This window comes from Bufo bufo, chromosome 3, assembly GCF_905171765.1.
Source record: "Bufo bufo chromosome 3, aBufBuf1.1, whole genome shotgun sequence".
Classification (NCBI taxonomy): domain Eukaryota; kingdom Metazoa; phylum Chordata; class Amphibia; order Anura; family Bufonidae; genus Bufo; species Bufo bufo.
Genome location: NC_053391.1, coordinates 350,811,128 through 350,830,266, shown reverse-complemented (window position 1 = coordinate 350,830,266; position 19,139 = coordinate 350,811,128). Strand labels below are relative to the sequence as shown.

General features: G+C 41.5%; 1 protein-coding gene across 2 annotated transcripts in view; it reads left to right on the top strand.

Moving 5' to 3' along the window:
* LOC120995333 (mannosyl-oligosaccharide 1,2-alpha-mannosidase IA-like) overlaps positions 1–19,139 on the top strand; it is a 115,860-nt gene that overhangs the window by 53,429 nt on the left and 43,292 nt on the right. For both annotated transcript variants that reach the window (XR_005777573.1, XM_040424462.1), the window contains exons 6-8: positions 3,428–3,551; positions 5,642–5,735; positions 15,207–15,322. Coding sequence is in view for 1 of the 2 variants with exons in the window: in XM_040424462.1 (XP_040280396.1) it covers positions 3,428–3,551; positions 5,642–5,735; positions 15,207–15,322 (334 nt within the window). In the remaining variant the exon portion in view is untranslated. The remainder of the gene's footprint in view (positions 1–3,427; positions 3,552–5,641; positions 5,736–15,206; positions 15,323–19,139) is intronic.

The following is a 19,139-nucleotide window of genomic DNA, read 5'->3' as shown; positions in this document are numbered from 1 at the left end:
AAATACTGTTCTAGGGATTGATTCAAATGCTCAGTTTGCCCATTAGTCTCGAGGTGAAAGTCTGGCTTTGTTCACATTGCACTAGTTGTCCTGCTAGGCGTTTGTGTGGAAGCCTGTCTGTGAGCTGGATTACATCACCTTCAGACCTTGTTCACACCATAGTTAGCGTAGTGGTAGGACCCTTTGCCATGCTGAGTGACCGTGACGTGGTGCATGAAGGGCTCCGATATTTTCCTGACAGGAATATATTGGCGAAAGTCTCAGCTTTTAATATCTGCATTTATGACTAGCTAGTATAGTCAGTGGCATATCCGTTTGGTGCATTTTTTCTGTGATTTATATTCTTAGTTTCTGGCCTAAAAGTGATAAAATTTAAACGTGTGAAAAATAGTGCCCATCTGAGCTTTCTAGGATTTAACCAACTCCAAGAACGTTATATTTTTGTGGTCAGTAATCAGTTACCTGATGTTGAGCTCCCTCCAAAAAGTAATGCATTTCTTTATAGGTCCACTTAATTGCAAGGAGCTCACAATAATCCACATCATAAAATTTGCGGGGGGAAAAAGCACAAGGACTAAGCTGGATAAGTGAAGAGGTCTGGTTGAACCAAAACAGGGGCCTCAATAAAAAAAAAAGGGATTCAAATGCCTCAATGGCTTCTGGCCGCCAAAGGACTAAATCTGTCCCTTTCCTAGTCATGTCCGTAATCCGTTTGGCAAACGCAGATTTTTTTTTTAGTAGACTTGCGATAATAGTTCGCAAATCCCCCAAAACACTGTAACATTTTTAGGGAAGAGGGTCTAACCTAATTTATAATAGTCTGTACCTTGGTGGAATCTATTTTAAAAGCCGGAGGGGTGAGGATGTACCCCAAAAAAGATACCTCTTGAATTCCAGAGAGACACTTCTCTCCTTTTACATACAGATAGTTTTCACAGAGAATTTGTAGGACTGTTCTAACATGGTTCACATGGGATTGCCAGTCTGGAGAGTAAACTAGTATATCATTCAAATACACTATTAAAAATGTCCCAATAAATTCCCTGAAGATGTCATTCACCAGATTTTGAAACACTGTAGGAGCATTGCTCAACCCAAATAACATTACTAGATACTTGAAGTTACCCTCAGAGGTGTTAAATGCTGTCTTCCATTCATCCCCCTCTTTATTACAAATCATGTTATACCATCCAGAAGTTGATTGAATAGATCTGGAATCAATGGCAATGGCTATTGATTTTTTACCGTGATCTTACGCGATTCCCTATAATTGATACACGATTTCAGATCCCCCTCTTTCTTACTAATAAAGAAAAACCTTGCTCCCATAAGGGATACTGATGGTCTGATATGTCCTTTTTTTCAAGCTTTCCTGTATATACTCTCTCATGGACTGACATTCAGGGCCAGACAGGTGATAAATTCGCCTTGTAGGATACCTAGACCCAGGTATCAAATCAATAGCACGATCATAGGGTTTGTGTGCTGGGAGAGAGTCTGAGCCACTCCTGGCAAAGACATCAGCTAAATCCCGAATGGGAGGTGTTCAACCTTTAACGTGAGACAAGCTTGGAACATAGAAAGACAAGTAACAACACAACTGGTTCCCCATTTCTCCAGTTCACAGGAGGTCACTGGATTGTGCTGCTGGAGACAAGGTTACAGTAGAATAACGGTGGCAAGTACATTTTTCATTACAGATAACGAGCAAATCTCATTGTGTATTACACAAATGGTTATGGAAATCCTAGGTGTACTGTACAGAATTCCACCAAACCTCAAACCAAGGGAGTGGAATTTACCACTGTGACATGTATGGATGTAGTAGAGTTAACACTCCTGTTTTATGAGATTTCTGAGTTGTGTTATCTAATCTAAGCAAACACCTTCAATTGCTTTTCAATGGCTTTTGTCTCAAGATAACGCGATGAGTTAAGAAATTTGAGTTAAGAGCTGGAGTGCTAAGGCTACTTTCACACCTGCGTTCAGGTGTCCGCTCGTGAGCTCCGTTTGAAGGAGCTCACGAGCGGTCCCGAACGCAGCCGTCCAGCCCTGATGCATTCTCAATGGAGGCGGATCCACTGAGAATGCATCCGCCTGCCAGTGCTCAGCCTCCGCTCCGCTCAGTGAGCGGACACCTGAACGCTGCTTGCATCGTTCGGGTGCCCGCCTGGCCGTGCGGAGGCGAACGGATCCGTCCAGACTTATAATGGAAGTCAATGGGGACGGATCCGTTTGAAGATGACACAGTATGGCTCAATTTTCAAACGGATCCGTCCCCCATTGACTTTCAATGTAAAGTCAAAACGGATCCGTTTGCATCATCATGACCAAAAAAAAAAATTTTTTTTTTTTTTGTTCATGGTTATGCAAACGGATCCGTTCTGAACGGATGCAAGCGTTTGCATTATAGGAGCGGATCCGTCTGTGCAGATACCAGACGGATCCGCTCCTAACGCAAGTGTGAAAGTAGCCTAACCCTGCTACATCTGTATGGGTTCTGAGAAAGTACACAAGGGAATACCCAATTACAAGGCAAAATCATAATCAATAAAATTAGCAGCGGGACCGGAATCCACTAATGCAACCTTTTGGACAATGTATATGAAACGCATACAGGTAGCAAGACTTTCTTTGAAACCGTAGGGAATACCTGACCACCTAAGTGGTTGTTCCTTGTTCAGTGGAGCAGTATTTTTTTTGTACCCTTCTCCAGAACTTTGCCTCCACACAATGCTATCTTTGAGGTCTACAGTTTTTTCCTCCACTTAGCTTTGCCTTTGCTTTGATATGCATTTTCAGCTATGAGACCTTATATAGATAGGGGTGTGTCCAAATTATGGCCAATCAACTGAACTTACCACAGGTGTACTTTAGTGAAGGTGTAGAAACATCTCAAAGATGAACAAGAGAAATAGGAGGCCCCCAAAACTAAATGTCAAGTGTCATAGCAAAGGGTCTGAATACTTATAGTTGCAAGTATTTCTAAAATTCTGTTTTCACTTTCTCATTATACGGAATTGAGTGCAGGTAGATGGGGAAAACTTGAATTTTGTTTGATTTTAGCAAAATGTGAAAAAAGTAAAAGGGTTTGAAGACTTTTCATAAGCATTGTACCAGGCATTGTATAGTAATTAAATACTGGAAAAACTGTTACTGAGCCTTTATATAATAATAGAAATTATCTTTATTTATATGGTGCCACCATATTCCAGAGCGCTTTACAATTATGTACAAATCAAAAGACATCACAAAATTGCAGGGTAATAAACGAATAAAACACTAGGAGTGAGGGCTCTACTCACAAGAGCTTACAATATACATCATATCTGTATATGGCTTAGACATTGAAGGCATTTTTCCTGTACACTGGTATAGCTTCTGTTATAATGTAACTAATGAGTATATTTTAAAAACATTTTTTCAGTGGTTTGAACTGGAGCTGGGGATGGGCATCTGCTGGGAGCAGCATTTTAGCTGAATTTGGAACCTTGCACTTAGAATTTTTGAAGCTGAGTGAATTATCTGGAGACCCAGTATTTATTGAGAAGGTAAAACTGCCACAATTTCATATTTTGTAAAGAAATGTGTCTGAGATCATAAACTTTATCGTTACCACAAAAGACCCTGCCATGCCCAGGTTTGACATTAATGAAAGGTTCAATGGCCCGAGACCATCTAATAAAACGTAACATTTATTCTTGACTCTTAAAATAAACTACCCAAAACAACACAATGATTAAAAGTTGAAAATGACCCTTTGTTTATATCAAGTAATTATAGTATTTCTCTAGTTCTCAGTATTAACTGTGAGCCTATATCACTGATAATGATTTATCTAGGGAGATTCAATAAGATATTGATTTCATATCCCTTATAATCTCCTATACTGCAGCCATGTCAATTATTTATTGTATACACTCTGCTGTCATATGTGCGTTTATTGCAGCTTTGACTCTCAGCGTATCATTTGCTGCAGTATACTTAATGGGTAATTATATCAATATAGTGAATAATTCAGTACTCCTATGTATGTTTTCTGGTGTATGTTATCACTCCTTCCTTTTATAGTAGTACCATCACTGAGTGTCTGATTACGGTCACTATACCTCCCTAGCTGTAATATATTTCGCATAAGCACTTAGACTAAGGTGCCTGCAGTAACACCATGTCGCTGCGCTATTAAACACAAGGTCAGAATCTAATTGAAAAACATTGAACACATCGCTCTGCCTACATGTGTCACCACTAAACGTGGCGTCCTCAGGGGTAATGGAGCAATAGCAAACACGAGCATTGTCAGTTCATTCTATTTATGTCTGTTGGGCGGGTTTGCCTCTTCCCTTATCCAATATTCCTTCATTACTCATTTGATTGCTAGGGGAGAATCCAATGGAAATTGGTATACCTACCTTTCCCGTCAGGATAGGTGGTGACATATTCCTACGCTCATCCATCTGCGCATGACTTCGGTAATAGTTTTCTCCCGCATCGCTTCTCTTCACTGCGCATGTTCTCTTCACTGCGCATGCGGTGGAACTTAGAATATTTCCTCTACTTACAAGTCATCACTGCGCTTGCGTCTAGATGTAGATGTAATTGTATTTATCAATGTTATGATATCATTTCTGATTTATCTATTTTAAACAGTATGGGAAGAGATTATCAATTTATTTTCAATTATAGCTGTGCTATTACCATAATTACGTGATTATTACAGGTTATTACTATATAAGGTACAAATGTAGGATTATATATGGGAGTGGGAATAATAGAATCAAAATGCATTAGTGCTATATAGCTACTAATATGCCTATGTTTTGTTGGCCGTAAAGTAATTGTTGTACCTGTATTAAAATTATATACACCAGAGTATGTTTCTATCCTATATATCTACTACACTATTATGGAAGTTGGTAATAAAGTGTTATAGTGGAGTTTTTTTTTTTTTCTTTAACCAATTTTTGTCTCAGAGATGTAAATGGCAATTATTATGAAATTTATACTTAGGGATAATAGATTAGCATTTAACTTAACCCAGGTATCCTAAGCTTAGATCCTTTAGTTATTACTCTATTAGAATGTATCTAGACATACTATTGTTCAACATCTATATTGTGTCATCTACCAGAAATTATTAATTAAATATCCTATAATTGGCTCTATTAGTCTTTATTTTAAATTTGTCCCAATAATACTAAAATTATAATATCCTGTCATCATGCCATAGATATATATTCCTATATTCCCAATCCCTATAGACTCCCACATTATACAGTTCCACATATTATTGCCCTCCATTATCATTTGGATGATTATTTTAAAAGATCTTATTCGTAATTCCCATAATGTAAGTTCCTATATTTTTAGCACTTATCCTCCAGTTTTCAAATTCTTCCCATACTTTCTTGCCGACGTCCTTTATTTAGTTGGCTTTAGTAGAGGTGAGCTTATTCCTGGTTATAATGGGAGTCACCTTATGATACCAGATGTACAACTCTACATGTATTCCCAAGGAGGTCATAAACTTATTCAGCATCAACATCAGTTGAAATGATTGTGTGCCCTATTTTCATTACATAATTCGAACAGAAAGTGAAAAGAAAATCATTATTAAACACTGTTAATTTATTTCCAATAGGTGAACACCATCAGGAGAATATTGAAAAAAATGGAGAAACCTCATGGATTGTATCCTAATTATTTCAGCCCTGTCAGTGGGAGCTGGGTCCAACGTATGTACAAAAATATAAGCCCAGTTAAAGGGAATCTGTTACCAGTAATCTAATGACACCTTTCACTTAGTGATGTGTTGCTTCAATCTGGAGAGAAATAAAACCATATGCAAATGAGCAGTTAAGTGCACCAAGGAACGGTCCCAAGCCACTCTGTGCACCCTTGCTCCTCCTGCTTCTTCTGCAAGCCCGGCGGGATGACTATGCAGGAACCTCGCCCTATCAAGTAGGAAAGGGAGGGGCTGGCAGAGGAAACAAGAGGAGCAGGGGTGAATAGAGTTTCTTGACCCATCCCTCGGTGCACTTAACTGTTCATTTGCATATAGAAAAGTGCTTTTCTCTAGAATGAAGCAATGGATTGCTAAGTGAAAGATAGCATCACGTTCAGCTGATCTAGCCCTACAAGGCATGTTGCATGTCTCTTAAATGTGCCCCTATATGTGGAAAAGTATTGGAAGATTAGATTATAGATTTACATAGAGGTCAGGTTGTGGACAGCCTTGTGGGTCATTGTTAATATTTTCCCTTTGATTTCAATGTGAATGATCTATGCCAGTTTTTCCCACGTAGCAGTTTTTTTTTCCCAAAAACTGATCTCTCTCTTGAATGATGGTATGAAAGTTAAGTAGAGACCCTTTCCCACCTAAAAATACAGTGTTTCTCAACATTCTTAGAACGAGTACCCACTATTTTAACAAATTACAACAAAATAAAGGTTATATTAGTCAGCCAGATTATGCAGGCTGTTGTCAGGAAGGAAGCGTTCTTTCCTGGCAATCTCCTGCTCGTCAGTGGAGGATACCGCTATTACATGCAGGATCTCCTCCAGAGCATGGGGAGAATCCATCACTAATGCCATCACTCGTACCCATACTGAATCATTGTTTGCCGGCAGCACATTTTTATTACACAGCATGATCTGCTGACGGCAAACAATTATTTTTAAACCTGTTGAAAGATTAGGATTGCCCCATAAACGAGCATTTGCTTATTCATCGGGTAATCAGGGACACTATTATACACGTAGCTCAACGCTAACGAGCGTTCATACGAACCTGTCTAATACACCCTTAATGCCTAGGCTATTACCATACACTGTGCTGCCTATTAAAAGCATAACCTGTAGACAACATAGACATTCTTGTAGAAAGCCTACAGAGAACACAGCGGTGTATTACCTTCTGACCTGTGCCATTGAGAAGAAAGAGGGGAAAAAGGTGTGATCTCCTGGAACACATACATTTGTTCATGTGTTTTTTAGTTTTAATTGCAATAAAAGAAAATAGGAAAATCTAATGAAATGAGCAGAGTAACTCCTTAGTGTACCTGAGCTTTCACAAAAAGTTTGCATAATGGCTGTACAATCATAACTGTTAAGCAAAAAGTTATGTTTGGGCTTCTCTAATGTCTATTCCAGCCATATTATTCATAGCCCCTTTTCCTGTGAACCGTCTTCTGAGTCTCTGTTACCAGACACGGATCTTGCCTGACAACAAGCAGTGGGCTGCAACTTAGGTGGAAGTGAGACCCCTAGGGGCCATGATTTTACAGCTTTTTCTTTTTTTTCAGGTGGATGCAGGCATATTTTTTTAATGAAGTGATTTAGAAATATGTTAGTTACACCATTTTCTATAATATGAAATGAAATAGTAGGAAAGTACTCTTGAAGGACCGACCAATTTTTGGTTTAGAATTTTTGTTTTTTCCTCTATGCCATCCAGTAGCCGCAACTTTTTAAATTTCTCATTCACATATTTTTTTTAATTTAAACCATTTAATTTACCAAAACATGGAAAATGGGAAAACTATTTTTGGGTTCTGTTGGTTGCAATTGAAAAAAATAAAACACAATTCTACAATTTTTTGGGGGGTTGTTTTTACGGTTCACTGTGCACTTTACAGTGACCTTATTCTACTGGTCAGTACGATTACAGAAATAACAAATTTATGAAGTTTTTATTAGGTTTTACTGCTTATACAAAAACAAAAAACAAAAACCTTTGGAAAAATAAAACATTTTACTGCATCACCATATTCTGACACCCATAACTTTAATATCTCCGTCTACAGAGGGCTTGTTTTTTTGCAGGGTGAGCTGTAGTTTTTATTGGTAAGGGTTTTGGGGTACATTTGACCTTTTGATCACTTTTTATTACATTTTTTGAGAGGGACAAGGAGACCAAAAACTGGTGAATCGCTCCAAACATCGTCTGCTCGCTAATGCTGTATACAGTCAGGTCCATAAATATTGGGACAACGACACAATGCTAACATTTTTGGCTCTATACACCACCACAATGGATTTGAAATGAAACAAACTAGATGTGCTTTAACTGCAGACTGTCAGCTTTAATTTGAGGGTATTTACATCCAAATCAGGTGAACGGTGTAGGAATTACAACAGTTTGCATATGTGCCTCCCACTTGTTAAGAAACCAAAAGTAATGGGACAATTGGCTTCTCAGCTGTTCCATGGCCAGGTGTGTGTTATTCCCTCATTATCCCAATTACAATGAGCAGATAAAAGGTCCACAGTTCATTTCAAGTGTGCTATTTGCATTTGGAATCTGTTGCTGTCAACTCTCAAGATGAGATCCAAAGAGCTGTCACTATCAGTGAAGCAAGCCATCATTAGGCTGAAAAAACACAACAAACCCATCAGAGAGATAGCAAAAACATTAACACTGTGGTGGATGACCAAAGAATTCTTTCCCTGGTGAAGAAAACACCCTTCACAACAGTTGGCCAGATTAAGAACACTATCCAGGAGGTAGGTGTATGCGAGTCAAAGTCAACAATCAAGAGAAGACTTTACCCCGAGTGAATACAGAGGGTTCACGAAACGCCTGACCCAAGAGAGAGTCACAAGAACCACCCTATCAATGCACATCCAATGATAAGTCAATTATAAAATATATGAAGTTTATTAGACACACCAACAAACACACATTTAAAATTGTATACAAAATAGACAAAGTGTCGGTATACAAAAGAATATATGTAACTGACACACACAGAATCCACTGAGCGTCCACTAAATGGGGACATACAATGTAAACCAGCTATATATGAAATATACCTGTGAACAGCATGAAGAAAATGTAAAATAAGGTGAGGTCATTAATGAGTAGAAACAGACCAAGATTAAATGGGAGAGTGAGGTCTGGCCGATCTCAGAAGAGCAGTGGAAGTCGCTCTTAGCGCTCACTCCGCAATTGTCAGTTTGTGAGGGGCAGCGTATGTCCCAGCTGTTTTTAATACACCGGGTGTATAGGACTCCAGAGTTTTTATGCCGGATAGGTGTTCGGGAAGATGCGGATTGTCCTAGATGTGGCATGAGCCCTGCATCCTTGTTACACATGTTCTGGGATTGTGCGGAGCTCCGGAACTTCTGGACCGCGGTTCTGGCGTCAATAAAAGACACATTTAATATCATGGTTCCGCCTGGACCGAGAACATATATAATCAAGATATTAGACATCAAAAATCGCCATCACCGTCTGGGAGTACAGCGTCTGCTATTTCAAGCTAGGAAACTATTAGACCTCAATCTCCGACTAGGGGTGAATTCCTCAATAGGATGTCAGATATAATACAGCAAACACAGCAGTATATCAAAGGCCTGAAATAGGGAGGTCACATGACCAGCAGTGAGAGGCAGATGGAACGTAAAGTGCGTTCCACCGACTCAATCACTGCTATTTAATGTACATGAATAAAACAAACAAATATATAAATCCAGAAGGCACTCCTAGTTATAAATCGCGTGCATAAATTACAGACGTAGTCCGAAGTGGGGACGGAAACGCCTCTATGGTTAACATAAAGACAGAGGGTTCACCACAAGATGTAAACCATTGGTGAGCCTCAAAAACAGGAAGGCCAGATTAGAGTTTGCCAGACGACATCTAAAAAAGCCTTCACAGTTCTGGAACAACATCCTATGGACAGATGAGACCAAGATCAACTTGTACCAGAATGATGGGAAGAGAAGAGTATGGAGAAGGAAAGGAACTGCTCATGATCCTAAGCAGGGCCGGGCCGACACAGAGGCTGGGGAGGCTCCAGCCTCAGGGCGCAGGCCATCTCCCCAGCCTCTGGGCGGCAGCAGGCCACTGACCACGTCGCTGCTGCTGCCGCGCCTGCCGCGCTGGAGGACGGAGGGAGTAGTGAGCACTTGGCACTGACTGACGTGCTCCCTCCCCGCTCCGCCTCATGGCTCGGCCGCTCCCCTGCTCTGGTCTCTGCTCAGTCGCTTGCCTGACTGGCTGCGTACAGCGCACACTTTGACCTGACGCGCTGTACGCAGTCAGGTCACATGTGCGCCCTCTGGAGACCAGGAGCAGCGCGGGCAGCAGCACAGCACTGTGTCACGACCCAGCGGCCAGGCCCCAGCAGGTATAGAGCGTGAGAGTCTGACCTGAAGTGAAGTAAGATAGTTCTTAAATAAAGATAATATTCTTTTCCGTCTGATCTGAGGTCTGATGGGGTTCTGGATGGGGTAAAATTACAAGGAACGGGGGGGGGGGGGGGGTTGGGCGGGTTGGGGTGGATGTCTGATTAATAACAAACATACATATCTAAATGGCGGGGGGGGGCGCACTTGGGCAGCTCAGCCTCTGTTGGTGGTGGACCTTGTCCTAGCCCTGATCCTAAGCATACCACCCAGGGCCGTCTTTACCAAGGGGCAAAAGGGCCAGCTGCCCCGGGCCCAGTTGCTCCTGGGGGGCCCAAGGCAGCTGCCTCTTGAGCCCTGCTAGCTACTGCCCCGGGTGTCAAGCTGTCAGCTACACAGGGGGTGCTGCCATGCCTGCCTGCACTGAGTCCAGGCATCATGATCGTACTGTGTTAAAGTTGTGATCAGGACCTTAATGACATCATCACCATGTGACCAGTAACCTAGCAATTACTGGTCACATGGCTATGAGGTCATCACAGGTCCTACCAGGAGTGTTGGAGCTTTTTTGTGTGAAGATTACATCAGAAAAAGGTGACAGGGGCTGTTATGTTAATATACTGTAAACTACTGTATAGTGGTGGGCTGTATACTGTGTGGGGCCTGTATACTGTGGGGGGCTGTATACTGTGTGGGAGCTGTATACTGTGTGGTGGGCTGTATACTGTGTGGTGGGCTGTATACTGTGTGGGAGCCTGTATACTGTGGGGGGGGGCTGTATACTGTGTGGTGGGCTGTATACTGTGTGGTGGGCTGTATACTGTGGGGGGGGGCTGTATACTGTGTGGTGGGCTGTATACTGTGTGGGGGCCTGTATACTGTGGGGGGGCTGTATACTGTGGGGGGGCTGTATACTGTGGGGGGCTGTATACTGTGTGGGACTGTATACTGTGTGGGGGCCTGTATACTGTGGGGGGGCTGTATACTGTGTGGTGGGCTGTATACTGTGTGGTGGGCTGTATACTGTGGGGGGGCTGTATACTGTGGGGGGGGGCTGTATACTGTATGGTGGGCTGTATACTGTGGGGGGGCTGTATACTGTGGGGGGCTGTATACTGTGTGGGACTGTATACTGTGTGGGGGCCTGTATACTGTGGGGGGCTGTATACTGTGTGGTGGGCTGTATACTGTGTGGGGGCCTGTATACTGTGGGGGGGCTGTATATTGTGGGGGGGCTGTATATTGTGTGGTGGGCTGTATATTGTGTGGTGGGCTGTATATTGTGTGGTGGGCTGTATACTGTGTGGAGGGCTGTATACTGTGGGGGGCCTGTATACTGTGGGGAGCCTGTATAGTGTGGGGGGCTGTATACTGTGGGGGCTGTATACTGTGTGGGGGCCTGTGTACTGTGTGGGGGTCTGTATACTGTATACTGTGGGTGCGGTATAGTGTGGAGTGCTATACTGCTGTACTGTATAGTGTGGGGGGCTGTATCGTGTATAGTTTGGGGTGCTGTATACAGTGAGGTGTTGTATACTGTGAGGTGCTGTATACTGTGGGCTACTATACTGCTCTACTATATACTGTGGGGTACTGTATAGTGTGGGGTGCTATACTGCTCTACTATATACTGGCGTGATTGCCTAAGGTGTGGGAAGGTGGGATCCAAGTAAATTTTTGCCCAGGGTCCAATCAATATTAAAGACGGCCCTGATACCACCTCATCAGTGAAGCATGGTGGTGGTGGTGTCATGGCATGGGCATGTATGGCTACCAATGGAACTGGTTCTCTTGTATTTATTGATGATGTGACTGCTGACAAAAGCAGCAGGATGAATTCTGAAGTGTTTTGGGCAATATTATCTGCTCATATTCAGCCAAATGCTTCAGAACTCATTGGACGGCGCTTCACAGTGCCGATGGACAAAGCATATTGCAAAAACAACCAAAGAGTTCTTTAAAGGAAAGAAGTGGAATTTTATGCAATGGCCAAGTCAATCACCTGACCTGAATCCGATTGAGCATGCATTTCACTTGCTGAAGAAAAAACTAAAAGGAAAATGCCCCAAGAACAAGCAGGAACTAAAGACAGTTGCAGTAGAGACCTGGCAGAGCATCACCAGGGATGAAACCCAGCGTCTGGTGATGTCTATGCGTTCCAGACTTCAGGAAGTATTAAAAAGTGAAAGTTTGATTTATGATTAGTATTCTGTCCCATTACTTTTGGTTCCTTAACAAGTGGGAGGCACATATGCAAACTGTTGTAATTCCTACACCGTTCACCTGATTTGGATGTAAATACCCTCAAATTAAAGCTGACAGTCTGCAGTTAAAGCACATCTTGTTTGTTTCATTTCAAATCCATTGTGGTGGTGTATAGAGCCAAAAATCGTAGAATTGTGCCAATGTCCCAATATTTATGGACCTGACTGTATGTATGGCATTATGCATTAAGGGTTTAAGAAATAAATTCTTATTGTTTTTTAAATTTTCTATGTTTAGTCTTTCTTTCATTGGATACTCTTGAGAACTCATCAAGAATGACAGCAATGCCTAACTAGTGCCAGTCATATGCATAAGATAGCTGTCAGTCAAGAGCTACAATTCCCTCATACACATGGCTGCTCAGCTCATATGAGTAAAGCTTGTTTTCCTAGTAGGAAGACAAGGACGAAACCGCAGTCAGACTTCTCTGGTAGCGGCTTATCTCCCCGAGAACCAAATGTCCAGATAGTTGAAATCTGACTTGCTTGATCCTTATCTCCCATGACATCTGTTGGGGGAGAGTCAGAAGGCCCCATACACATTAGATAGTCTACCAGTCAGCTGGGTTTAGCTGAGGCACACATAAATGTGTATGACCAGCCTAATGTATTTTGTCACTAGCTCCATGATGTTTGTCACATTAAGGACAGATATGAGTTTGTGTATTTTGGCCAAATATTAACTAATTTTATCACTTTTGAAAGATGCCATTTGGCCTTGTGACTTCGGTGTCATTATTGTGAGGTAAAGTGCCACACATCCAACCTGATCTAAAAGGCTACTACATGTAACTGTGTGAATTGCACCTAATAGAACCCTGTCTGTGAGCAGGGATATGGCCAAGCGTGTTGTACATGTTGCACATAATGAGAAATAAATGAGAAATCAGCACATAACTTGACAGCATTTCGGCAACAAATTCTTCATCAAAATCTGCTGCAGAATTTTAAGACACGTTGAAGATTTTCCACTGCCCCCAAATCTAGCTGTACCTGAAACATTCCCCCTCCTCAATGATAGACGTATGAGGGGCAGGTCATCTGTATTTTCTACCTAGTCTAATCCCTAGCATACAATATTGTGGTTTGTCTGCATACTGCTGGGAAATGGTGTTTTCACCTGCCCTTGTATCAGTATTTGCTTTCTCTGATGGAAGTGCCTATAATACCATGCTAGCTGAATGTATAAAGCCTGTAAACCCAAATTCATGTATCCTGCCAGTGTAATGTATGAAATGCAATTTTAGCATCTATAATTAGTAGTTTTTCTAAGCAACAAAATTTGGAAAAGATTGAGCCTACTTGTAATACTGATGGTTTGTAATCCAAAGGCAAGCACATAATATTTTGATGCATGTAAACTTCCAATTTATGCCAAAATTAAGCTCATGCACAAAAGTCTAGGCTTGTACAGGCTAACCCTCGAATTCAAATTGCAACCAAGATATGTTACACTCATAGATGTCACACTATATGACAGCAGCACAACAAAATGAGTTTATTCAATTAAAGCAAATCATAAATGACCCCTATTCCCGTGGGTGTTTTCCATAGCAATCCAACTTGTCGCAATTTTCCATGCTGCACTCTTCACAGATCTGACAAGCCCAAGGTTATATGGTTTGCAATGCATCTATTCTTCTATGGAGCGGGCGTTCCTTCCAGTCAATTGCCTGCTTGTCAGTAAAGGGAAAAGCTTTTATTACATGCAGTGATCCCCTCCACTGTATGGGGCTGAGCAATCGCTAATGCCATCACTAGTCCCAGTACAGATTCATTGTTTCTGGTCGGCAGAGTGCTGATTAAGACACCCTGATCTGCTGACCCACAAACGATGATTTAGGTGTCCGCATGAAAAATTGTTTCAGGTGAGCAGCAGCACCTTTATATGGGCAGGTTATTGCGAATGAACGTTCGTATGGAGGCTTGTCCCCGATAAGCTGCCCGACAGTTGTATGATGTAAAAGGGTCTAAAGGTCCCTTTTCACAGGCTGAGAATCCAACAAATATTTAGCTAGTCCGTCGGGTAATCGGTGACACCTTTACACCGCCAGATAATCGCTAATGATGAGCTTTCCTATAAACGCTTGTTAGTGATTATCTGGCGGTGTAAAGGTGTCAGTGATTACCCGACGAACTAGCGAAACGCTAGTTTGTCGGACAATAAGCTTGTTTGTCCAGGCACCTAATTCGTTGTTTGCCGTCAACAGATTGTGCCATCTAAACAACGCTCTGTTGACGGCAAACAATGATTCTGGGGATGAGCGATGGCATTAGCGATTACTCCTCTCCATACTGTGGAGGAGCTCGCTGAATATAATAACAGCAGTCTCCTTCACTGACGAGCAGGCAATTGCCGGGAAGGAACACTTCCTTCCTGACAATCACCTGCTGAATTGTCCCGTGTAAAGGGGCCTTAGAGCCAGAATAGCAACCCATATAATGGATAAAATATTTATCTAACATCTACCACGAATGAGGTTAAACCAATTATTTACTTCTTATATCAGCAAAATAAGATAATTAAAAAAATCGCAGTTTTGAGGACTTGGCCTATTGTTGACTAGTTGCAAGTCATTAGAAGCTTTAGACTTGACCTAATGTTATTGACTATCTTCTGGTAAACCTAAAGATTGTATAAAGCATTTAATCATGAATCCATCAAACGACAACGCTGAATGGAATCTGGGACTTAACAGCCACTTGGCAAAGATGCTTAACGGCCAGATTTGCATGTGCACAAATGAAATGTCGGATTAATTTCCTTATCACCCTTCCTGTACAAATTGTGTGTCGCTTCTCCTTCTATAGATCATGTGTCTCTTGGAGGACTTGGTGACAGCTTCTATGAATACTTAATCAAGTCTTGGCTGATGTCAGCTAAACAAGATAATGAAGCAAAGGGCATGTACTACGAAGCTGTAGAGGTAGGAAACACATGTTTTGTCAGCAATGTACATTATTATATTTAGATGTATGAAGATGACACATGAGAGGTTTATATATACTGTATAACCTGTAGGCGCAATTCAATTATCAAGATTACCATATGTAATTAGAAGCAGGGGGTAAGAGACAGAAGCGCTTTCTGGAAAATCTCCAAGATCACAATCACACAACACAATGTAGGTGGAATCAATTTTATAACATTGTTTCAAACAGATTAGATCATATGGTCATAGGAGTATAAGCCAGCAAGGAAAATAAGATAGTATACCGGAATGGCAAATAAATGAGTACAGCCGCTATGCTTTCAGCTCTATTCAAAATGCTAGTTCTGGCACTGGCACCTGCAGGGAACAGCTGATTGGTGTGGGTGTCAGGTGTCAGAACCCACCAATAGGATAGCTCACAGTATAAAAAGTCCAGAAAACTCCTTTAACGGTGTTGGCTTGGCATTCAGTACAAGTCCAATCGGCAGGGATTCCACTGGCTAAGGACAGAAAAGTAATTTTTTAGGACAAGCATTTCAAGGCAACTCACTCGCAGGTTTCCATAGTTTCAGTGGAGATTGACCTGTTTTTGTTGATGGCCATATGTGGCACTAGCCCATTCTTGGTATTGGTGAAAGTCTCACTGGCCAAAATCATTTTTAGTAACATAGTAACATAGTTTATAAGGCCGAAAAAAGTTTGGCCTGTTAACCTGCAAGTTGATCCAGAGGAAGGCAAAAAAAAACTGTGAGGTAGAAGCCAATTTTCCTCACTTTAGGGGGAAAAAAATTCCTTCCTGACTCCAATCAGGCAATCAGACTAACTCCCTGGATCAACGACCCCTCTCTAGTAGCTATAGCCTGTAATATTACACTCCAGAAATAAATCCAGGCCCCTCTTGAACTCTTTTAGTGAACTCACCATCACCACCTCCTCAGGCAGAGAGTTCCATAGTCTCACTGCTCTTACCGTAAAGAATCCTCTTCTATGTTTGTGTACAAACCTTCTTTCCTCCAGACACAGAGGATGTCCCCTTAGACGCAGAGGATGTCCCATTTCTGAGACAACCCCTTTAAGCTGAAAGTCATATATTACATTTCTCAACCTCAATTGTTAACTCTCCCCTGCTTTTCTTTATGTGACTATTAAAGACCTTTTTGCATGGGTCGAAGACTGGAGCAATTATTGAGGAGGAGAATTCACAATAAGTTCCCCATGTAAATGGACACTTGTTCTTCGATGATCACATCTTTTATGCAGCACATAAAATCATTGTTTGCCAGCAGCATATCGTCTTATGTAAAAAAGGATGTGTTGCACTTCGGCCCAAAGATCAGGCAATGGTCAGGAACAAATGCTTCATTCCCAATAATTTTCTGTTCATCCGCCCATGAAAAAAGGCCTTAAAGGGTTTGTCCACCCTAATAGCAGACTTAATCAGTAACCGGAACATGTGCCTAAAGAGTGAAAAACACCACTTACATGTTCACAGTCAAGCTATCCAGTACCATGTACCATCCTGACCTTTCAGGACCCGCTGGACTGGAAGTGGCAATGTTCTGTGACTGCTGCTGCCAGTCACTGTGGTCTGTGCGTATGTCAATGCTAGGAGGTCACTGGTATGCAGCAGTCAGGATGGTCAATAACTGCTATAGAGAGCAACACAAGGCCACACTCCTAGAGATAGAGTATATTACCATGAACTTTATTTAAAATTGTTCTATGTAATTACCCAGTGTTGTGTAACTGTCGTTTCAGTGTAACTGTCTTCAGTCTGCAGAAGACACCTGTGTATAACATGTAGAGGCTTCCAGCCGGACTCTTGTCACTACTCCAGTCTCTGACTATGTACATGTCCCCTAAGGCTGGTATTACACCAGCAGATGAGGCAGACGATTGTCGGCGGAGGAGACCGCTGCTATTACATTCAGCAATCTCCTCCACGGTATGGGGAGGAGTTATTACTAATGCTCCTCCCCATACTGAATCATTGTTTGCTGGCAGCAGAGCATGATTAGATGGCATGATCTGCCGCCAGCAAACTATTTGTTAACCTGCTTAAAAATTGCGACTGCCCAATGAACGAGCATTTGCTCATTCATCGGGTAATCGTCATCACTTTTACACAGATCATCTGTAAATAGCATAATCTGCCCGAATATTGCTAGGTATAATACATCCCTTAATATCACTCTACCTTTCTGACTTGTTAGAAGACATTCACATGGCGGCTTTTTCAGTGGAATTTTGGTGGCGCTGTTCTGCAATCCTCAACGCTGCCACCCATTGAGATGTATGGGAGACAAAAAGGACGTGGCTGCAGACGGCTTTTTGGAAAAATTTCAGCACAGCTATCCATGCCAAAATTCCACTAGATCTATCGTATGCGGTATAGGTGTGCTAGTATTAATAGTTACTGTCCCCTAATATGCTAATGACTCTAATCATCAAATGACGCACAATTACTGCAGTTTTACATCCTTTTTTAGTTAAATTAATTAATTAATTTAACAAATAAATAAATTAATTAATTAATCAATATTTGCTCTCTCTGAATGGCAATAATATTCATGTTTAAGGGTACTTAGAGTTCATCTTTTGCTGTACCATTACTAGTGCCCCCAAAGGTCCTTTGATTCAAAAATATAATTATTTGATTACCTACAGTAGACATTGCATACATACACACTGCATACATATTTATACAGCTTAGAGTAATGACTGTATGAATGATGTAAAATTGCTATATATAACAATAAACTGATGCCCATGAACGTAAAATGGTTCCATTCTCCAAGCTATTGACATTTTTCAACGAACGCTGCCTGTAACAAATACTGGAAGGAGTCGAACTACTAGCTAGCATTTAGCTTTGTATTTACGACCCATAAGAGTTAATGCTGAAGATACAGTGTTTTTACTGCTGTGTATAAAATGTGATTACAGTTAATGGATTATATTTTGTGCTGCTAAAAAGCTGATTCTACAGTTTGCAAACCAATGCTGAACGTTGCATTCATTCAGTATTTATATTCAGTCTTCTGCATTTGAGGAAATTGCGGAACATTAAAAGCGTGTCTTTCATTTTGTCTGGACACTGTCACCATAGTAACTAACCAAAGGATGCTTCTACAGTATACAAAACGGGTAGAGCAGTGCTGGAAGTGCGTCTCTGGATTGTTTTCATAGTATATGTCTATATCACACTGCCATGTATTTCACTCTGAAATCTGATGGCCCTTGTTGTTTCATATATAATAGTCATTTAAGAAGTATATTTGGTTAATTACAGTAGCATACTTAACAATATTTTAGATGGTAACTATGAGGCATGTAAGGTCCACCCCAAGAACGCACTAAACTAAGCAGACATGCCGGGTTATGAGCATGGCTTATATAAGCGCCTTCTGTTTTGGCCCACATTTGCCGTTCTGAAAATTGTTCGGCGGATTATCGGGAATGAACGTTCCTGCAAACGCTTGTTGCCAACAATCTGCCCGTCTAAATGTGCCACCCATCACCTGATGAATGAGCGAAACGCTTGTTCATTGGGTGAGCTTGTCATTCGTGCAGACACATCAAGAATCATTTCTGGGCAGCAGATTGTGATCTGCTGCCCAGAAGCAATGATTCTGTACTAGGACGAGCGATCGTAATAGTGATCCCTCTTCCTTATACTGTGAAGAAGATCGCTGCATGTAAATGCAGTGGTCTCCTTCACTAAACGAGCAGCTGACTGTTGGGAAGGAACGCCTCCTTATAGACAATCTAGGCATGTAAAGCCGCCTTTAGGGACAGTCCCTGCAAATTT